This window comes from Diabrotica undecimpunctata, chromosome 8, assembly GCF_040954645.1.
Source record: "Diabrotica undecimpunctata isolate CICGRU chromosome 8, icDiaUnde3, whole genome shotgun sequence".
NCBI classification, from domain to species: domain Eukaryota; kingdom Metazoa; phylum Arthropoda; class Insecta; order Coleoptera; family Chrysomelidae; genus Diabrotica; species Diabrotica undecimpunctata.
In genome coordinates, this window is record NC_092810.1 from 143,215,423 (window position 1) to 143,240,089 (window position 24,667).

A 24,667-nucleotide genomic window follows, 5' to 3' on the forward strand; every position below is an offset into this window, starting at 1 on the left:
AAAAGCAAGAATTGTGACGAAATTAGAAGATGGTTGGTCACTATCTGTCGATTTGAACGTAAGCAGGACAACAGTTTTTAATATTAATAAAAGATGGAGACAACAAGAAACTCTAAAAAAAAGCAAGGTTCTGGAAGACCAAAAATATCTACCGCTCATGGAGATCGTACGCTTTTGGAGAGATTAGAAGATAATCCTTTTGAAGATGCGAAAACTGCAAGAATTATGTCAGAGTTTGCGGGAAGAAAGACAACAACTTGGCGCAGAATTAAAGCATCGCGTTTTAGGTACCGAACTGCAGCAAAAAAACAAGCTCTTACACCACAAGAGAAGCAATCAAGACTTATATTTGCTTTAAACCATCAGCTACAAAATCAAGATTTTTGGGACAGGGTAATACTTACAGATGAGAAAATTTTTCAATCTTCTAAAAAGGGCAAAATTGGGGTGTATAGACCAGATAATAATAGATTTAATCCTCTATATGTTAATAGATATCGAGCAGCTGGTCATTTTAGCGCCAATGTATGGGGATGAATTTCATCTAGAGGAATGGGAATGGTATGGCGTATTAATGGCAGGTTTGTTGGGCAGACTTATCTGAATATTCTAGAAAACATCATGTTTCCCAGTGTAGAACAGTTGTATCCAGAAAATAATTTTATCCTCCAACAAGATAATTGTCCTGTTCACACTGCAAATATATTAAACCAGTGGCTAAAGAATAACAACATCGAAACCTTACCATGGCCCAGCTACAGTCCAGATTTAAACCCAATCGAGAATGTGTGGGGGGTTATTAAAAAACGGTTGTATACCGTAACGTATGTATGACACGGTATACAAACAGGTTTGGGAATAGCTCTCTGAAGTAGACAATTTCATAGTTCCTTTCACGCAGATGGACCGAAGACTATAAGTTGTTATCAATGTTGATATTACATTTACATACCTAAATTTAGTATAGTTTTGGTCTTTCAGGCCTTCGCTTTTTTCGAGAGTTTCTTGTTCCCTCCATTTTTTTATTAATAGAAAAACTGTGGTTCTGCTTATGATAAGATGTTTTGCTGCCTCTGATAATGCCCAGTTATCTTTTAATTTGGTTACAGTTCTTGCTTTAATATATTGTTAAGTTAAGTCGTTTGTTTTATTTCTTAATAATAAAAATAAAAACAACAACAACCCTATGTAAAAACTATCATTTACACTACTCAACAATTGAAGTGGATAATTTTAAAATTCCTAAAATTAACATATAAAACTATTTTTAAAATAATTGTCTATACTATACTCTATAGCTATCTTTATTGCCAATATTTTTTGCCTGTGGTTTTTTTCTCCCTATTCTTATCGGCCCTTATCTCGTACAAAGAGAGACATGTTGTTCCAAACATGAATATATCATTCGTATAAAAGTGCTTGTATTTGCTTTACCAGTTGTTAATAAGTCAAGAAATCTATTTATCACAAAAACAGTATGCCGCAAAGACGTTTAAAACTAGTGCAGCTCGAGCAATTAGTTCGTTGGATCCAACCAGGCATAACTCAACAAGAGTTTACTATGAGGCTAAATGTGTCGCAAAGTGTGATAAGTCGTGCATTGAATCGGTATGTAGCAACTGGATCTGCAACATACAGGCATGGAGGAGGAAGAGAACGATCTACAACTCGTCGGCAAGACCGTTTTGTAGTTCTGACGGCAAGAAGAAACCCAACATTCACGGCTTCCAGAATTAACAGTTCCTTCAGGCATGCTACTGGACGAGCGATTTCCAGTCAAACTGTCAGAATTCGGTTACATGCATCCAATTTAAGGGCTAGAGGGCACGCTACCCATCAACGACTAACTAGGGAGCAGCGTGCATGCAGATATCGCTGGGCGATGGAACACTATCAGTGGAATTTCGAAAATTGGAGGAATTGTCTCTTTAGTGACGAGTGCAGATTTCGTTTGTATACGAATGATGGCCGACTATTTTGACCGTTTTGACGGTCGCACGGACTTAGTCGTCTTAATTAATGAGACAATGACTGCTACACGATATCGAGACAAAGTCGTAGTACCAATAGTTGTTCCATTTTTTGGTGCAATAGGCGAACAATTTGTTCTGATTGATGATAATGCCCGCCCTCACCTTGCGAGAATTGTCAACGAGTGTATAGAAGCTCATGGCATTATAAGAATGGAGTGGCCACCGTGTTCACCTGATATGAATTGCATTGAACATATTTGGACTGAAATGTCTAGGCAACAAAACCTTAGATCAGTTGGCCAATACATTACATACAATACATTACAATACATCAGTTCATCAATAATTTAATAAGAGATCTTCCAAATAGAGTTAGAGCACTAAGGCGACACAGAGGTGGACCCATACACTATTGATTTTTCTTTTCGGGATATTAGAATTTGAACAGGAATAAAATTTTAAGTTGTTAATTTTACAATTTTTGTTTATTTTCTATTTTTTTTTTCTTAAAGAATTTCTTTCTTTCGAAAATACGAAGTAAAAATAAATCTTTAGTTATATCACTCCATTTTTCTATTTGACCTTATGAACAAAAAATAAAATACACATTTTCAATTGTTGAGAAGTGTATAATATTCTCTATAAAATGCAGGAATTCAAAATAATATCAAAATTTAGACCTTATATATATATATATATATATATATATATATATATATATATATATATATATATATATATATATATATATATATATATATATATATATACCCGGTATTTAGGCGCCTCGCCCTTCCGGTAGGGATCTATTGAGGAGTATCTATTGAGGAGACTTATCTCTTGCCGTACTGCCCCACCATAGGCCGATCGGACACCAGCATTCTAGTCTAAGCCACAGATTCATTTAGAATTTTAAAATGCCGCGTTAGCCTTTTTGTTTTCTGTACACCGAGCTGGGGATCGAACCACTGAACCACTCGCAGTGAAGCGAGTGAGAACCGGCCGCCCAGCCCGCTTGGCTATCCGACTATATTTAGACCTTAATAATTATTACAATTTATGAATTAACATATGTAATCAATTGTTTGTTGTTTGTTTGTTTATTTTTTTATTATTTGTCTATCATAATAAATATAGCATAATGTCAGACCAATCAAATACACCGCTCAAATGATCTAATATTACTACGAGTCGTATCAGTTTTTTTTTAGGAACCAGCTGTACTTAGAATGGATAAGTAAAGAGAGGCAATTGCTGAACACAATTAAAAAAAATAAAAACAGAATACTCTGGTCATATTGTCAGGGGACCTAAATACCAACTTCTCGGCGGCTCATTATTCAGGAAAAGGTCGCATAACGGAATGATATTGTTGACATGATGATCAACGTCTAGACATTATTCGGTAAAGCACAAATGTTCAACTGAATTGGAAAATGTGAGTACCTTTTAATTTAGAACGGAGTGTAGCTTACAAGAAAAAAAAAACTTTCAACTACCGACAATGTCGACATATAACGACCGATACAGCTTGTTTTTGCTCTCAAAATGATATACAAACTCCAAACGACATATTAAAGATATAAAATATTAAAAATTTTAAGGAAAAATACAAAATACATCACAACACTACAATTTACCTATGTTTCGCGCCTTCTAGGCGCTCATTGTATCTTTCAGTTTGAGGTATTTATAACCTTGGAGCCGTAGTAAGCACGGCCAAAAAGCATATACCAAGAGGCTGTCGAAAAGAATACATTCCTGGTTGGTCAAGAATTAGCCGATGAACTGCTCCATAGCCCAGATGCAGCGAGACAACAAGAATGGACGGAAACTGTAGAAAGTCTTAATTTTCAAATATCAAGTAGGCAAACATGGACACTACTAAGAAAATTAGTAAGCGGAACTCCCATGACAAGGAACAAAACAACAATTAACCCCAACACTATTGCCTCACATCTGGTATCGACATCGAGAGCCCCGAAAGACAAGCCACACACAATCAAGGTAAAACGAGAGCTCAAAACTTTAAAATTCCAATCTACAGAAATCGAATACTCCCGCCCTTTCTTTTGCGAAGAAGTCACTATAGCTCTCAAAGTGTAAAGCCCGGAAATGCCCCAGGTTTTGACAATATTCATACGGAATTCTTAATTAACAGTGGCAAATATGCGAAAAAATGGATGGCTCACTTTTTCACAGACATTATGAAGACCGGTACCATTCCACAGGATCTCAAACGCTCAAAGGTCATTGCCATATTAAAACCAGGGAAACCAAATGATAACAACCCTAAGAACTACAGACCAATAGCCCTTCTACCGGCGACGTTCAAGCTTAGATCCACAACAGAATTAGCCCAAAGCTACTTGAATCAATACCGATAGATCAGGCAGGTTTCCAACCAAAAAGAAGCTGTGCAGATCAGGTTCTTTCACTCACCACATTTATTGAGGCATGGTTCCAGAGAAAACTTAAAAGCTCCTCCATACAATTTCCTGTAAATCCACCGCTCGAATAATCAACAACATGCTAGCCGACCGATTCAAGTAGTCATGGGAACCGACATCGTCACCCCAAGAAAACTGAAGAATGGACTGCCTCAGGGATCTGTAGCAGCTCCTTTTCTCTTTAACATGTACATCGCAAATATACCAGAAACCAGATCAAGGAAGTTTGGTTACGCCGATGACTGGGTCCTTGCAACAAGGTGTAAGTCATTTAAAGAAATCCTCACTTCAGACTTACACACAGTGAAAAAGTATTTCCGTAAATGGAGACTCCAAATAAACGCTACCAAAACAGAGGTTTGCATTTTCCATCTAAATAACAAGCTTGCAGGAAGAACACTCAACATCCAATTCGAAAACACCACACTCGCCTACAATAAAATACCAAAGTACCTTGGGGTGACTCTTGACAGAGCCCTATCTTTCAAGAAACATCTGTCAAAAATAGCTGAAAAACTTAAATCTAGAAACATCATCCAGAAGCTGTGCGGTACAACATGGGGAGCATCGGCTTCCACCTTGCGATCATCTGCCCTGGGCTGAATACTGCTCTTCAGCCTGGCTTAACAGCCCACATATACACAAAGTAGATGCCCAATTATTGAACAATGCAATGAGAATGATTGCTGGCGTTATCAAATTACTGGCGATACTGAGCCACATTCCACTCAAATATACCATATACCCAAACTACGGCGCATACACTCCTTCACTGCAGTACATCTTGCCAATCCATCAAGATAAAGATGCTGCCAACGGTAACCGTCTACGCTCCAAACGACCGCCAATGAAAGCAGCACAGACTGCTGTGGAAAATGAGTTCAACTTAACGACCATCTACTCTTTATGGAACAACTTTTTTGTAGACTTTAACGCTTCTTCATATTTTTCTATTATTTTACCTCTAGTTCAGCCGAAAAAAAATTTCTTGATTTACTAAACCCAACCAAGTGTAACTAGCGCCCACTTATTAGCAATGCTAAATTAGAGTCTAAATTAGCAATTCTCAATCCTTCGTATCGTCCTCCTCCCAACTCTCCCTCCAAAAATCGTAAAATTGTCAATTTTTAAATAGAAAAAAGGAATTTAAAATCCATATCTAAACTTTAAACACTTGGTATCTCGGAAACTAGCAATATTTGTATAAGGTGTTTTGGGCAGAATCATCATATTTTGAGATCTAGAATCTTACAACTGAGAGATTGGACATTCTTAATGAATAGCATAGCAGATCTGCTACCGAAATCCTGAGAACTTTAAACCGTATAAAACCGTATAATATTTAACGAATTAATCGGAAAAGTGGAATGATATTTACCTCTATTGACGAGAATTTCGTTTTTTTTATGAACTGATGCTAAATGATGGTTTTCTTCGTGATTAATTTGATTTTCATTGTCAGTAAACGAATAATAATTAGAAATATTTTAAATGGTTCAATCATTACAAGAACCTGCAAAAATATTTTTAAATCTATACCGTTAAACAGAAGAATTTTTGATTTAAAGTTACACTTACATAATTTTTAGAAATCAATGTTTAATTAAACAATGTCAAACACTGCATTTTAAACTAAAAAACAAGCTAAACTCATCAGACTGATACTTACAATAATGGCGTCTCGAATATTCTTTTTGATATCTTCAATTTTTTGTTTTTTCTCTTTATCACTGAAACCATTAACGTGCAAAATACGCATCTGCTTAACTATCGTAGACTTTCCCGATTCTCCTGCTCCTAAAAGTAACAGTCGGTGCGTGGCACGATACACTTGTTTCTCTTTGGCGAGCTGCCTATTTATTTGGTCACTTATGCGCTTCTGAGAACGAATGTCTTCAGACGTCTGGGCAGCGTCCCTATTCCCGAAGCAGCCCATGGCCGCCAGTGGGGACCACCAACAATCGGCCCCCTTATCGGCGGCCACCGGGCCACACTCTGGGCCTGACGCCACCGTGGCTTTCACCCTGTAACAACATATTCAATATATTAGAAACTTATAACAACTTATAAACACACTTAAATTCGTACAATTAGTAATATTAGATATACATTTTGCAACACTACACACTATACCAACTCCCATTCATTACCAAATTTGGTAGGGAGACCCATCGCCGTTATATTATGAATATTGGAGAAAAAAAAGTATAGAATTAATTGATTTTTATTAAGGTACCTATCATGTGTATTAGCAATCAAAGATCGAAGGTAAAATATTAGATCACTTCAATTTATCAAATTATTTATGTGTAAACTAAATCAATGAGCTAAAACAAAACATAAAGAAAATAAAAGAAAAGATAAGGCTCATCAATGAGCTAAAAGAAAACATAAAGAAAATAAAAGAAAAGATAAGGTAAGGATAATGATAAGAAAAGAAAAGAATATAAATAATAAGATAAATAATAAAGAAAATAACCTGTGGGAGTTTTTATCAGTTCTTCCATCAGACGCGGCCCCCTGCGAATGGGGGATATTTTCTGGGTATTTTTACCATTGATACCCAGAGGGTAGCAGGGTTACCTGCCGTGGAACAAAAACCGACACCTGGCAGTAGGTATAAAATGCACACCCATGAAAATGGAGATTAATAATTAATTTTTAGGGTCGCTGCCTGGGGATCGCCAGGGCACGCCTGGAGCCGGCGCTGGAGGTTGACAGCATGCGGGACGTCGGTGGCAGGGTGTACAGCTCAACAACAACAACCACAAGGGAGTGGCTACCAAAAATAAACTCTTGTAAAAAAATAGGTGAGCTGTTACAAATTATGAACACTTGAAGTCCTACCCAATTATATCTTGGAAGCTCATACATTAGAATATTTGTAGCAACAGCAATTGCTAATGTTATGGGCATTAAGATCAGAACACGACGGGGTACTAGTATCGGAAGGACAGATAACAGAGTTGCACCTTGGAGAAAACGGCTGCTAAGGAAAATTAAATCATTACGTAGGGACATTGGTCAAAAAACGGAATATGTGCGAGGAACAACAAGTAGAAAAGTAATCAGAAGAGCTGAAGAAATAATTCTAACCACCGCAAGACACTCACAATATAATCCAGAAAACAACACAGCCCAACAGTGCCTGGATACATTAAAACGAAAACTTTCCGTGTACTCAGGCCGACTAAGGAGATAGAAAATTAGAAACAAACGAAAATCCGACAATAAGCTTTTTGAGAATGCCGAGAAGGCGTTCTAAAGGAAACTCAATTCTACTGTGGAAAGTGCCAATAAATCGTACCCAAGCCAAGAAGAAATCCATGAGTTTTGGGGAAATCAAGTTTCCACACCAGCTGCTCTTAACACAAATGCTGGATGGATCGAAGATACGGCGCACAACTGCCAACACTACGTTACTGCTCCCTACGAACCCTTTACTACTGAAGAAGTTTCAGATATTATCAAAGAGCTTCATACCTGCAAATCTCCTGGAGCAGACGGCACTCAGAACTTCTGGGTTAAGAAGTTCTGGAGTATTCATGAGTGATTATCAGCATTAATTAATCACAGTATTTCTAATCCGCAAGAAATACCATTTTTCATAACCCAGGGAACAACTTAATTAATACCAAAAGATCAAAATAACACCCAAGATCCAACCAAATATCGCCCAATGACTTGTCTTCCAACTCTGTATAAATTGGTCACATCCTGTGTAGCCCAGCGTATCTACCAACACTGTGCTCTAAACAATATCATAGAGCCTCCACCGAAAAGGGTGCGCTAAGGGTTCCATGGGCTGCAAAGGGCAACTTATCATCGTCATTTCTAACCAAGCATATAGCAAAAAAGGAATCTCTTTACTGCTTTCATCATATGCTGCATCATACTGCATATATAATGTCCGATTGGAAGACAAAAATTCACCTCCAAATACCTGGTGAAAACAATATCGAAACTGAAAATATTGCAATCAACCGAGGCCTATTTCAAGGAGACTCGTTGAACCCACTGCGGTTTTGTCTAGCGATGAACCCCCTATCCCAGCTACTTAACTCAACTGACACAGGTTTTAGCATCAAAAATAACACTACTGCTGTGGCAAAGCTTAATCATCTTATTGTATTTGGATGATTTAAAACTATTGGTTTCCACTAGAAGCCACCTGGATCAGATGCTGAAAACAGTAGAAAATTTCTCTAAGGCTATTAGTATGCACTTCGGTCTTGACAATTGCCGTGTCTTAAATATAATCAAAGGAAAGGTTCACCCCGTGGATTCTGAATCATGAAGCAAATGAAAACTGAAATAAATATTGAGTTTATACAAAGGGTAAAACAGTTGCTTCGTTCACACCTTAACAGCAAAAATTTGTTTAAGGCACTAAACACTTACGCATGTTCCGCGCTTAGCTACTCATTTGGTATTGTTAAGTGGACAAAAAAAGGATATAGAAAATCTTCAGCGAAAAGTACGAACACGCCTCACAAAGGCACAAAAACACCATCTTCGAAGTGCAGTAGAAAGCGTACAGCGTACCAAGTCACCTAGGGCTTGATAACACGGAAAGTGACCCACTAGAGCTCTATTCTTTTGATACCTGGGATGAGTGAATTTTCCCCTTAGGGGGAGTGTGAGCCGTATGGCTAAATCTAGATAATAAAAAATAAAGAATGTTTACGTATGTTTTATTAGGTAGTTCAGTAATGTGAATGTGGTGAATGTAGTGGTGGTAGAATTAAAAATGATTTATAATTTGAAAAATCTCAGTGGCGTACCATTTTTTCTGTAAAAAAATTGAGACCATTCACCGTATGCGCGTCAACAATGAATTTGAAGGAATATGTTTATATAGCAAACTGTCATGATTTTTCCTGCAAAATCGCTGCCTGAAGTTAGTTATAGAATAGAAGAGAAATATGCTTTATTGTCAATGAAAATTGTACAATTTTATGGACAAAGCTTACAAAAAGTCAGAAAAATAACAATAACAATTAAAAATTTACTAAAATTACATAAATCGTCAATAACACAAAATAAAAAATAATAAAATATACAATCCATTGCAAAATTTAACTAAATTGCAAATTGTATAATAAAACCTTACTAACTAGTTTACGAATAAGTTTAAGTTGCTGCATGTGATACCCAAATATATATAAAAACACTTTAGCTGCTTGTACCTAAACGTATTGTAATTTCTTAGTTGTTCCTTAAGAAATCTTTCGCTGAATAATATGGTCTTTCAGATCGATAGGCTTTTGTCAATTTACGGAATTGAAGGAAACAAGTTGTAGATTTAAGTTGCAAAGGGAGATGGTTGTATAATTTTTTTGCCGAATATAATATAGATTTCTTTACTAACTCAGTGGGCGGGATCGGTAAATACACATCAAAGGTTGAATTTCTGGTGCAGTAGCCATGAGTAGCTCTTGCTTGAAAAACATGTAGGTATAGAGAAGAGTTAAAATCCCGTGATTTTTGAAGTAGCTTCTGCAATGTGTTATTCTACTGGCGCCAAAAAGATATCGTATTGATCTTTTTTGTAATTTAAAAATAACATCAGATTGGGAAGCTGTTCTAGAACCACAAAAAGAAAGACCATATCGAGGATGAGACTCGAACAAAGAAAAATATGTTATTTTTGAGGATGCTAAATTGATTTCCTACGAAACAGATCTTATTGCATAGCAGGCTGAGGCTGGTTTCTTACTTAACAAATCGATATGAAGGGACAATTTAAGGTTGTTGTCTATAAAAATACCAAGAAATTTTACAGAATCAACGATACTGATCTGGCTGTTATTAAGAAGCAAAGGTTGAAGAGCTCCTTTATAGGACAATAAAAGAAAGTAAATTAGAGTCGGAACAGGTTTTTATTTTAAGTAGATCAAAAGTTACAATTGCATGAAGAATTGCAATATTACAGTTCCTCCTGGTAATACTGGTATCATCAGCAAAAAGAAAAAATTTTCCACCGATTTTTAAGTTAGTGATGTCATTTATAAAGATAAGGTAAAGTAGAGGACCCAATACTGAACCTTGTGGTACTCCACATCCAATGCTTTTGTGACTAGAGTCAGTATCATTTGCTCTAACTACTTAGTTGTTTCCTATTCCTTAAGTAAGATAGGAACCCATTAAAAGAAATACCTCGAATTCCGTAGAAATTTATTTTTTTTATTAAAATGTCGTGATTTACACAAGTTGCACGTATTTACTAAAGCCCTGTATATTTTACAAATATGTATTATTCAAAAGGACTAAAAACTGACATTTTGAACCTCTGTAACCCGGAAACAATTGATTTAAGTCTTGGCGCAATGATGACTTTTAGTTAGAATGACCAAACCCACCTATCTGCAAAGTTTCAGCGAATTTTACTGAAAAAACCAATTTTACATAAGAAAAGTGCCGGAGTCCTTTTGAACACTTTCATAAAATTTTATTATAACATACATAAGTAATTATGCAACAGAAAAAATAAAATTTTGAAAGCTGGACCTAAGTTGACCGGACCAGGTAGCCACCGAATTAGTCTGTTTGTCGATATTATCTGTGGAGGAAAATCTTCGTTGAGAAAAACCGTAATAGTGAGTGAATTATCCACAGGATAATTATCCCGTTGAAACTAAATATTAAAATTTAGTTGCAACTGGAACGCAAAAATAACATTATTCTGCAGTAAATTTAAGCATTTCTGTGCAGTCAAATTTTCTTTCATCCACATCACATATATAATTTCTCGGTAAGTTGTATTTGTATAAAGGATTCTTATTCAAATGCTTATTTTCTCTAGACCAATAAATTATGTTATTTGCATTTGACTTTGCATTAAGAAAGAAAAGAAAGTATATAAAATCAAAAGCATTTTAAAAGTAATTTGTAATTGTGATATACTCCAGTCGTCAGAGACGAAAATGCCACTGAACCTCTAAAAATCATACGAGCAAGCTAAATTTTGCTGAGAATATCAATTTTGTGACTCCAAAGGGGGAATATACCATATACCATGAAATTCGATTTTGAACTTTTGCAACAAATTTGAGGCATTTGAAATATGCTTAAAAACGCTGAATTTAAACTTTCAATTACAAACGATCTAAAACGTTTAAAACTGTTTCTTATCGACTGCACAAGTACATTTTTCGAAACTAAACAACGTAAGGTACAAATTCCACTCAATTTTGTCTTCGTGAAAGTATAATTACATGACATGAGATCGTTTGTAATGTAAAAGTTTAAATTCAGCGTTTTTTAGGTATAGCTTGTCAAATTTAAGGTGATACTTGACAAATTTGTCCACTTGCGTAGAAAATTAAGTGAGAACGCATTCGGAGGAAAAGAGATACATAATGCGCTCGGTCTCTTCGCCTCGTTGGTACACTCCATACTACAAGTTTACAGAGAGTGGCCTTATTTATTAATGGAACTTCTATGATATGTCTATATTTTATGTTATTTTAACGTTTCAATTTTTCCTTCGGAAATTTTTCTCAAAATACAAAATATTTTGTTTTGTTACTTGGTAAAAAAAATCTTCTAATAATTATATTTTATTTGACTCATTAATATTGACCATTCAGTCATGTTGAAGCGGCAGTTTTTTCGAACACTTCTATAAATGTCTCGTTCTGTAATTTTATAAGAGGAATATTGGCAGACATGAAAGCTTTACATTTGCGTTACAGTAAACTGTATAAGAATAAAAGAACAGTAGTTAATCTTATACCTGGAACATACCGACGAAACATTTATTACTTAATTTTTATACTAGAGTTGTCGTAATATTTTATTTTTTATTTTCAACTTATTTTAAACTAAAATTGTGGCTTATTCCCAATAAAACAAGTAAATTACATTATTATGCCACAAGAAAATAGCCTAAGAATAATTTTTATTTTAAATAAAAACACACACACACAAGCGTACAACCCAGCTCCTACAGAGATATGTGTTTCAATGGAATAGTGGGACCCACATGTCTGAAGATCAAACCGGTCACACTCCCTTCGAGTGGTACCTATCTGACCCACAAGCTATCCTTCCACCCCTTCCCCTCGCAGAGGAGACTGTACTTTTTTTTTACTTTGGAGACCCTGTTTAATAGAATATCTTCCGTATGTGGTTAAGCCACCTAATTTTAGGGGTAGCTTGAAGAGTTTTTCTCCCTGTGGATGACTAAAAACTGAATGACTACTTAGAACTCATATTCCCTAAATGTGTTGTCCAGACAGTGGGCCATCGCCGATATGTCTCGCTGTCCAAACTGTGTATGTTCGGTCATTCAGTCGTCGAATTGGCAAAATGAATTTTGTTCTCCTCGGCGACTGGGTGCCCAAAAGGCCTGCACGTCCGCCCACGTCTGTCGGTACGTGACCTCAATGCTCAGTTTCCGCGTCCTTCAGAAAGGTGTTTCGGTGCCGCTGGCGCTCAAACTCACTGATTAGTCTCATGTCTAATACTACTTTTAGATACAAATTACTTGACTACACAAGACACTTGAGATAATTTAATTTATAACTCACCACAAAAGACACGATTAAAATTAAAGTTCGTCTTCTGTCTCCGAACTACTATTTTCTAGAGAATCCACACTATCAGTGTCACTATCTTCCTGCAAATGTATTATTAAATCGTCTACAATTAAGTCTAGAGCTGGTTCCTTTTCCATATAATAACGCTCATAAGAAATAGCATGCTCGCAATATTTTTTCCGCTCATCTTGGGAAAATTTGCAGAAAAACTCGTCACAATATGTTTCAACATTTTTAAATTTAAAATCTACATTTTTATTTGCCACATATTGTTTTAGAGCAGCCCACACTAACTCAATTGGATTTAAGTCCGGGTGGTAGGGAGGTAGTCTTAAGACAGAGTGACCTGCATTGTTCATAATTTGATCTATTTCATAAGTTTTGTTTCTGGGTTTGTGAATTTTTATTAGATTATATAATTCTGCTTTTATCATTTCGTCTGAAAAAGGATATGTTCTTTTGTCTTAACCATTCCATCATTTCGTCTTTTCTACACCCCATAGTGGGACATTTTTGCACTTGGATATTGTGGTATGATGCATTGTCTATAATTATTATAGTTCATTTCGCTATGATAATCTCCAGACTTCGTACCAGATTTAAATGTCAAACATGCGTTTTTTATGAACCCCATTTGGCCGCCGGCGTGAACAATAATCAGCCTTTGCCCTTTGGACACTGGCTTGTGCAAACCTTCGGTGGTATTGTCTCCCCAGTATCTGTCATGGGTATGAGAGGAATGAATATAAATTTCATCCATGTAAATTATGACTTATGGCCAAGAAATAATAAGGACGAATTGTGTTGTGGTCGAATGCGCATGGTTTCGTGGTCGAATCACGTTAAATTTGACAAGCAATATAACGTATGTCCCTAAAGTTTTCTGAATATTTTAGATTTAATATTATTATTGGTAGGAAGTATTGGATCAAGTTGCCATTGGAAACCAAAGTTAGTAAACAACTTAAATGATATAAACAATGTCAGTTTTTGGGCAAAACACTATCGTACAAACCTAATATTCCTCAAAGTATTTATCGTTTAGTTGGACATGTACCAAAACGCGATATTGTAAGAATTTTTAGTGCTCAAAATATTTTTGTGTCAACGACAATTAAAGAGTGCGAAAATGGTATACCATGAGTTTAAGCTCCTTCTCGGGAACAGAGATTAATTAAGAGTATGGAAAACCAATTAGGAAAGTATTTGCGAAATGTTGACAGAAGATATAATGTTTCACGAATGACTTAAGTAGAACAATTTCTAGAAATATTTTAAAACCACCACCAGCCCAGTTGGAAAAAATTCCTAGATGTTGCCGTGCATTGAGACGTATTCATTTTCCTGGTAAAATTCTCATTATTGATAATGAAAAGTATTTTACTTCATCCGATTCCGAAGGACAACGACGGATTTTATACAAGCAATGTACAAGAATAACAAAGCAAAAAATAACAAAGCACCGGGTCCAGGTAACATCGCTGCAGAGTTAATTAAACACGGTACAACCAAACTATATACAAGTTTAGTCAAAATGGTCCAAAACTGCATTAATGGAATGACAATCCCAGAGGAGTGGAAGACATCATTCATATCCACTATACACAAAAAAGACAGAACGGATGAATGTGACAATAACAGAGGCATTGCCGTGACAAACTCGATCAGTAGAATATACGGAAAAGTAATTAAAAACAGAATAGAAAGCGAATATAAAGACTTAGAGGCTGAGGAACAGGCAGGATTTAGGGCAGGTAGATCTACTGTTGCCTCAAAACTAACTCACTTAACTCGAAGAGAAACAGCCGAAAAAGAATATCAAGATATAAAAAATTGCATTCATCAGGCGGCCAAAGAGGCATTGGGGTACGAAGAAGCTGACAAAAGAAAAAATCCTGAGTGGTGGAACGAAGAAGTAGGAAAATTAATTAAAGACAAAAAAAAAGCTTATCAAACATGGCTATCCACGAAAGACTCAGAAGACCGCAGAATTTACAGCAGACTCAACAGGGAAGCAAAGAAGGAAGTCACTAAAAGAAAAAACGAAATGTGGGAAGAGAAATGCGAAGAGATGGACCGATGCTTAGGAGGAACCAAAGTGACACAAGCTTGGAAATTCATAAAAAATATTAGAAAAGAAAGAAAAGATGAGGGAAATATAAACCTGATTCAAAATAAAAAGTGGGAAAAATATTACGAAACGCTATTAACAGAAAGTAGGCACGAATTTATGGAAAGACCTGACCATATCTCAATGACAGAAAACTCAGAGGTGCATAAGATAAACAAAGAAGAACTGAAAAAAGAATTGAAACAAATGAAAAATGGAAAAGCACCCGGACCTGGAGACATTCCCATCGAGTTGGTGAAACATGGACCGGATGCTCTTTTGGAAAGCATAGTGAATATTTTTAATAAATGCTTAATTGAAGGCCAAACGATTCCAGACGATTGGAATTTGGCCCACATTAGCCCCATTTATAAAAAGGGAGACAGAAAAGAATGCGGAAATTATAGAGGCATTAGCGTAACTAGCTCGCTGGGAAGGTTATATGGTCGTATATTGAAAAGAAGAATAGAAGAGGAGTATAAAGAAATTGAAGAACAAAGCGGCTTCAGAGCAGGAAGATCGTGCGTGGACAACACATTTACCCTTCAACAAGTAATTGAAAAACGAACAGCTCGAAACCTCCCTACGCATCTGGTATTTATAGATCTGGAGAAGGCTTATGATACAGTTCCTTTAAAACTCTTATTTAGTGTCTTGACGAAAACGGACCTTAGTAAAACATATCTAAAAGCAATACTGAACATCTATAAATGTCCTCAAAGCACTGTAAAAACAGGAAATACTTTCTCAAGGGTATTTACAGTAACGAAAGGCTTGAGACAAGGATGTTGTCTTTCCCCCACCCTATTCAAAATATATATCCAAGAAGCACTGCACCAGTGGAGACAAAAATGTGCGGGAATGGGGTTGAAGCTTAACAACCATTATCTGACAACGCTGTTCTTTGCAGATGATCAAGTACTAATTGCAAGCTGTGAAGAAGATGCAGATTATATGCTTAGAAAGCTCAAAGATGAATACGAAAAATGGGGGATGAGTATGAATATGTCTAAAACAGAATATATGCGAATAGGCAATGAAGATGAAGACCCGGATTTGGAAATTAGACAAATGAAAAGGTGCTACGAATACAAATATTTGGGAAGTATTATCTGCAGTAAAGGAACAACGGAACGAGATATAGACTATAGAGTGCAACAAGGCAGGAAGAGTGTTCAAATTCTGAATTCGATACTTTGGTCCAACAAAGCTACTATGAGAACTAAAATGACTATCTACAAAGTAATTGTAGAGCCCATTCTTACATATGGAGCAGAATGTTGGCAAATGACAGTAAAAGGAAAGAAAAAAGTTGACACGGTTGAAATGGACTACCTAAGAAGAGCTTGCCGTATATCAAGAGTAGAACGTATACCTAATTCTGAAATTAGAAGAAAAACAGATAGAGTACATACAACTTCTGAAAGAATAGAAACTAGACAGTTAATATGGTATGGACACGTACAGAGGATGGACGACAACAGATGGCCAAAAAGAGCTATGGAATACAATCCAAGTAATAGAAGGAAACGAGGAAGACCAGCCAAGTCTTGGATACAAGGTGTTATGGAAACCATGAGAGATAGAGCCATTGATGAAGACACCTGGAGAGATAGAAAAAGATGGCGATCGAAATGCGGGAAGCGGCAGAAGCTGTAGGATCCCCGCTTATATATATAGATCTACTGTTGACCATTTGTTTTGCATTACACAGATTATTGAAAAGAAAATAGCCGTTAATCAAGAAGTACATTTATTGTACGTAGACCTACGAAAGGCTTATGATAGCGTACCACATTATAAATAATGGGAAGCGTTAGAGAAAAGAAACATAAGCATGAATTTAATAAATGCGACGAAGGAACTATACACTAATGCTAACTCAAAGGTAAAGGTTGGAAATAATCTGTCAAGTGGAGTCCAAATGAATAAAGGCCTTAAGCAGGGCTGCTGTCTCTCCCCGACATTATTTAAAATTTATCTAGAACAAGCTCTAAAACTGTGGAAGCGCAAATGTAGAAATATGGGAATGCCGATTAACAACAATAGCATATACACTTTGTCATTTGCGGATAATCAACTAGTGATAGCACCAGATTATGAAAATATTGAGTATATGACTCGAAAATTAATCGATGAGTATAAAAAATGGGGACTTGAAATCAATATCCAAAAAACCGAGTATATGTGTATCGGCGGGAAACAACACGACCTCATATTGGAAGATGGAGAAGTTATCAAACATTGCAACACATATAAATATTTAGGTATGATCAACAGAAAAGAATCCAACGTAGACGACACAATTGAGGAGAAAAACAACCAACCAAGAAAAGCAATTACCCTTCTCAATAGTATCCTTTGGGATCAATCAATCTCTAATAATAACAAGCACAAGATATATAACACAATCATTAAAACTATAATTACCTATAGTAGTGAAGTATGGCAAATAAAGGAAAGATACAAGAGAAAACTTGACTCAACGGAAATGGATTTCTGGAGACGTTCAGCTGGAAAATCTAGACTAGAAAGAGTAACGAACAACAGAATAAGAGCAATTATGAAAGTAAAACATACAATAGTAGACGATATTGGTACCCAACAACTCAGATGGTACGGTCATGTACAGAGAATGTCTGAAGAACGTCTCCCAAAACAAGTCTTAATGTGGATCCCTCACGGTAGAAAAAAAAAAGAGGAAGACCCCGCCTTAGTTGGAGAGAAGGCATCAATAGAGAAATGAAAGACAGAGACATACAAGAAGACTTATGGATGAATCGAGAGGAGTGGCAACTGAGTATCGGAAGACGTAGGAGAACGTTTTAAACCGTATATATATATATATATATATATATATATATATATATATATATATATATATATATATATATATATATATATATATATATATATATATATATATAATGTACAAGATGCACCGGACGAAATTAGGTATAAGAGAAAAGTGAAATTTGCCGATAAAATTTTGGTATTGTCTGCCATCTCAGTAGCTGGTGTTTCACAGCCGTTTGTTGGGCGTGTTCGAGGTAAAGCTCTTAATGCTGACAATTACGTTGACAGGTGTCTTACAAAGCTTGTTCAGTTTATAAATACTCATCAAACCAATGATGAAATCTTTGTGCCTCAGGCGAGACCTATAGAAGAGTTTTGGGCTGTTTTAAGTCGAATGGTGTATATTAATGGCTGGGAAGCCCAAAATAAAGATCAGCTAAGGCGAAGAATTTTGCAAAAATTTCGTGAGATTGACTGAAACAATCCAAAGGCTTATTGCACATGCAAGACCAAATTTACGTGCCATCGAAGATCACGGAACTATTTCTGTTCTATAAAAATACTTAAATATGTAGACTTAATTTCCTGTATTTAGTTAATAAAATAAACTTAATTTACAATTAGTAAATACATATTTATTGCCAAAATTCAAAATCGAAATTTCATGTTATAGGTTTTGAAGATTAGGCTCTAACAATGGAAATTCCACAGCGACCGGTCAATGAAAATGATATATTTTATTGACCTTATATATAATAAGGTCATATAAGTTCCTCTGGTAACTTACAAACGAAATATTAATAAAGCTGAAATTGAAGATGCACGGAAGAGAGTTAGTAATCTTCGGATCATATTGACCTAGTGCCAACTGCAAACAAGAGGAAAAACAAGACTTTATAGAACGCTTAGGAATAGGAATTAATTATTGCTAAAGTTGGCAGAAAATAAAAAAAAAACGAAGTAGCAGGATCTTCTGATAAGATGATAATGGGGAAAGAATCATTAGTCTAGTCGTCAGAGACGAAAAAGTGAGTGAACCTCTACAGATCATACGAACAAGCTCGATTTTGCTGAGAATGTTAAATTGGGGATTCCAAAAAAGATGAAAAAAGTTTGCAACTCCTACCCTCGGACTTCTTCCTAAAATCCCCCCTTGTAGGGGGAAATCGGAAAACATCAATTTACCAAGAATTAGTAAGCCAGTCAGAATAATAAATAAATAAAAAAAGTACTTTATTCAATTTTAAAAATATTTAAATTTTAAATATTATACACAAAACATATTATGAAGTTTCGCACTAGTCTACAGTACCACCTACTGTACCAGTAATCCGCAATCATATTTCCAACGACACATACACACATAAGTACATTTTTTTGTAACTTTAACACCCTGTAACTTTTTCTGTGTGCACTTTTGCTTATAGGTTTAGACCAAACCGACTTATTTTCATCCCTACAAATCTTGGTATCATTTATGACCAATATTTTGTGACACTGTACCGGGTGGTCCAATAAGCCGATCTCTCGGCTATATATCAGAAACTATTCATGTTATAACTTTAGGAGAAAAATTCCTTTAGGAGAAAAGTAAAAGTGACCAAGAGAAATCACTGGAAATAACTTTCAAGTTTTGAATTAATCGCTAGGAACCCAATGACATCAAATTTGTAGCTGGCATGCCAAATTAATAAATAAATAAACAAATTTGTTGGAACCCAATGACATCAAATTTGTAGCTGGCATGCCAAAAACAATTTTCCCATTTTAAAGAAACTGATTTGTAAAGTAAAAAAATAAAGATTATTGAAAATGAAAAATGTTACAGCAATTTATTAAATCAATGGCTCTACATTTACAATGACAAGCATCAATAGATTATGGACTGGAGTCAGCAAATAAAATAGAGAAATAATTTTATTGATAAAATATGACATGTTTGCAATGAAAAATATAATGATTATTACATTCTGTATTTCCTTTAATTAATTTTAAACTATTTTAAAGCGATTTAATAACTTTGGTGATAATTTAGGTTTATAATAATAAAACAACAGTATAATAGTATGAGATTCCACTGAAAGATGACTACATTCATAATGTAGTTAATCAAACTCACATTTTACATACATTTAAGAATAGAAGAATACATTGATACCAGGTTGACAGACAAAGAGTAAAAATTTCGTTCATTTAGTTTTTAAATAAAATATGCTGCTCATGATTGTGAGCATTGTGAGATTGTGCTCATGAATCTGACATTCATCTCACACTCGCCATACTTGTCAAACCAGTGTCGTTGTGTGCTCTTTTTTACTCTATTATACTTTCACTTTAATACATCGCGTTTTTAACAGCTGGAATTTTTCTGCAGGCAAACTTATCTTCATATTATTGAAAAATTAGCTTTAAGTAATTTGATATATATGTCATGAACTGCCTATTTTATCTCAAAAATAAATGAACAAAATTTTTGTTCAAAAATTAATTACCACTACTCAATTGAATTAAAACTATTTGCTATCACTTTTTGACTGGTAACCTGTTATCAATGTATTCTCCTATTCATAAATGTATGTAAAAATGTGAGTTTGATTAACTAAGTTATGAACTTGGTGATCTTGCAGTGGAATCTTAAACTATAACAAATAATTTATGATTTGAAAGCAAATTTTTGAAAATTTTACCTAGTTTCATCCAAATATAAAAATGTATAATGGAGTGTAAAGTTTGAAAGAGCAAGTTATAGTTGTAAGTCTGTACAAATTTTAATTTAAATGTGTAAACAAATTTGATACAGATACCTGTACCTGCATTATCAAGATAATGTTCTCTGTCTGTGTTGACACAGTCTACCCTTCAATTTACCCTTGTAAATTTCAGGAATCTCACCTCTTACAATTTCTACAAAAATGTGTATTTCTTTCAAGAAAAAAATTAATCCATGCAGCAACAAAATTCAAGTTGCACATACTTGGAAATGATACAAAACTCAATCTGTACATATTCTGAATTTTCAAGGCATGTCTATTCTATGTTTTACAATAATATTGAGTAATTTTTACACCATTTACAATAAATAGCATTAATATTAACAAGTTTGTATTAAGTGTCATATAATTTTGTATTATTGTAGACATTGCCTTTTTATTCATTTTTGGTAAAGCTTTTTATATGATGTACAAAAATCTCATACATCATACATCATCCCGATCAAAGACTTTCTGCTTCAGATTAATCAGTATGTTGGCTTCTTAAAATACAATTTTGAGAGTGCCATATGCTGCCGATCCATATGCTATTCTTCTTGATACCTCACATGTTTGGTTGTCGTTACCTATTCTAATTTCGTGTCCAAAGTAAATGTTTTTATCAACAAGTTTTACCTTGTCTTCCTAAATTTTAGTTGTTCTAGGTTCTTCATACATTGTTTTTAGAATATTTTTAAACCTATTTCTCTACAGGCTCTTTCCAGATCTTCTAAAATGGTGTTGATTTTGCCTAGGTTACCTCCTATTAAAATTACATCATCAACATAACTCAGATGGTGCAATCTTACCTTAGTGAATCTTATCTGTTTATGATCCCAATTACTTAAGGGTTTTAAAAGCACAATCTAAGGCAGTTGTAAAAAGTTTTGGTGATAGTGTGTCACCCAATCTGATACCTCTTTGAATTTTTAATTTGTTATTGTTTTCATATAACTTTAGTGCATTTGTCACATTTCTATAAATATTATCTACTAATCTGGAATAATGGTTATCAATGTGACTATCATTTAATGACTCAATTACACTACCTGGTTCCACTCAGTCTTGTAGAATTCTATAAACACTAATATGGGAGGTCTGTTGTATTCTATGGATTTTTCAATGAGTTGTTTTATCATTTACAGGTGGTCGTTGTTGCCAAACTTTGATTGAAATCCCAGTTACTCTCGGTTTTGGTACAAGTCTAGTTTTTTATCCAGTCTCTTTGTTATGATTCTTGTGAAGAGTTTGTACATATAGCTCAACAGACTAATGGGTCAATAATTTTCTAGGTCAGTTTTATCTCCTTTTTTTCTGTAGCAGAATCGTTCTGCCTTATTTCATTTAGATAGTGACAACTTTTCTTGTAAGCATAAATAAATATAAAAATACAGTTTATATATAATGAAATTTTAGTTGGATACACTTATACATTAAGTGTAATTATTAAGGGCCTGACAGATCCTTATTGAAATTGTGTAATCTGTCTGTCTATGAATGATAACTCTTGTGGGAAAAGTCATAGTCTTGAAACTTCTAGAATTTTTCTAATTTCCTGTTGTTATGAGAAAGAAACACTATTAAATTTGGAGCAATATGTCTTCTTTTGCTTCTCATATTACTATACCACTTCATTTTCTTGAAATAAAAGTCCTACAGTCTTAAAATTTAGTAAATAGATTCCTCTTATTATAAGGAAAAACACTATTGAAATTAGGACAATAGGTCTTCTTCTTTTCAATTTTTTATGAATATTATGTTTCTTGAAGAAAAAATCATTGGGTCTTAAAAATTAATACATATTCTTGATCTAAAGAAAAAAAACCTCTTGAATTTAGGTCTTTTTCTGCTTCCCATATTCTTGAAAATATGAAAACATTTTCTTGAAAAAACTACTTGCAGTTTTAAAACTAGGTACATAGATTCCTCTTAATGACCAATAGATTTTCTTCTACTGCTATTTCTCACCTTCTTATTTTGATAAAATAAAAATAAGAAATCATGTAAGTAAGTGTATGTAGTTTCTTTGTAGAAGAAACATTAAGTTAATCTTATGATTTTTTAGTAACTGCAAATTGTTAAGCATCTAAAAGGATTTGTGTGTGTAGCAATTCATGCAAGAAAAATAGTACATTCTGTAGTCATTTGAATTGCATTATTCCAGTAATAATGTCTATAGATATGTCATATCATCATTATTATAAAGGTTAAAGAAAAAGAAGAAACAACAATTTAAAGAATCATTCTAAATGAGTATCTGACATGGGAGTTATAAATATACCTTTAAAACAGATCTAACAGTCATTTATATATAAACATTAATCAATGTATTTTATTGATGTTGTAGTCTTAGTAAAGTAAACATTTCTTCCTGTAGTGTACAAATTTTTATTCATGTATTGAGATGACAATGAGAGGCACTTTTTGTTTTAAAATATGGCTCCAAAACATACATGAGCATAAATAAATTCATGTCATCAAAATTAATTCAAATTTAGATGAAATATCAAAAATAAGTCCAGAGTGATGTCAAAACTGAATCATACTTTTCAATCTCTATGTCAACAATTAAACAGTGAATTTTTGGCTAGATTTTAGTTAAATAATATCCAATAAGATTTGCATGTAAGAATTATTATTTTTCTAATGATATAGGATTAAACAAGTAATATATTTAAAGTAGGAATCATTTATGATCTCTGTCTCAATTGTATATATAAAAATCCTTTTATTTTGCAGTTTTCATATGTACATCTATTAAGGATACTTATTTGCTTAAAATTTTTTAATTCATAAGCTCCGAGTAATTGCAAATAATAAATCAATATGTTATTCTAATGTAGGAAATTGGTATTTTCATAACTTGTGCACACTTAATAATCCTAAAACAAATTAAGTACATACCTACCGAAAAACTTATTCCCGGAGCTCCAAATCATAGACTTCCATAGCTTGGAGAAGAAAACATTACAATCTCAGGAGACATTTCTCATTGTGAAAAATGGATTTTCGCATATTTTTATCACAAGTGTTCGAAAAATCACTTAACCAAAGGTTCGAATTAACTTATTTCCCGAGTAAAGAAAAAATTAAATATGTAGACTAAAAAATGGCTCCCTACAGTATTTTTACAAGCCCATGGACACTAGTTATTTTTACATAAATATTTTCAAAAATAGCCCACTTTACTGAGACAGGTATATATTAGTAGAATACAACACAAATCTACACAAGCATATTTTAAAAATAGAATCTGGCTAATATTTTATAGAGTTTAATCGCGAATCCTCTATCGGTCTTCCTAAAAACTACTCGATACACCCTGTCACTAAATCGACTTTTGCTTAAATTGCACTGCACATTTAGAACGATCAAACTGTTTAGTTGAGTGACGAAGATTGTGTAATTAATTATACTGATTGTATTATTTCGCGTTTAGATTATTGAACAGTGTTTTTTCAATATTTTACGATTAACTTCGGAAGTACACAATTAACTTCGTTCGGTATTGCCAGATGGGGCGCCACTGGCGCTGTCATCTAAATGATTATGCGCAGAACATTTCCAAAAATGTTTCTTCAAAGCAGTGACGGAACTTGGAATTAATTAATTGAGGATCGCGATTCTTAATCGTTTAGTACAATCCTTAGGTACATAGGAATAAAAATGTAAAATGTCTGTATATGGTTTTTATTTTAAAACGCCCATACTATCACTAGAGTATTAATATGTAATAAAAGTGAATAATAGGCATGTATTATAGAAGTGTATAATTTAAAGATACACATAGATTAGGTACCAGGGACGGAGACGCTGGAAAACATAATTAAATTATTATTACCTAAACTTTTTATAAAATTATTTATTTTTGAATGATAGATAATGCTAATCTCTTTAATATGACCTGATTTATATAAACTGCAACAAACAATATTTACGAATGATCACCAAATTAGAAACTTTGCAGATGATTTTAACGTTCATTACAACCTATAAGAAAGATCTCAAAAAATTCATCTGGGTTTATAAGCAAACTGCTGCTCTG

The 24,667-nt window shown here is 34.2% G+C and overlaps 1 protein-coding gene across 2 annotated transcripts in view; it reads right to left on the reverse strand.

The window, feature by feature from the left end:
* Window positions 1–24,149, reverse strand: part of Galphas (G protein alpha s subunit) — a 72,804-nt gene extending 48,655 nt beyond the window's left edge. Inside the window, exons 1-2 of one of the 2 annotated variants that reach the window (XM_072541266.1) lie at window positions 23,531–24,149; window positions 6,093–6,447 (exon numbers count right to left, since the gene is read on the reverse strand). In XM_072541266.1, the coding sequence (XP_072397367.1) occupies window positions 6,093–6,359 (267 nt within the window). In that variant the 5' untranslated portion in view covers window positions 6,360–6,447; window positions 23,531–24,149. Of the gene's footprint in view, window positions 1–6,092; window positions 6,448–23,526 lie in introns of both variants that reach the window. The other variant, XM_072541265.1, reaches the window with a different exon arrangement.
* Window positions 24,150–24,667: the final 518 nt, after the last annotated feature.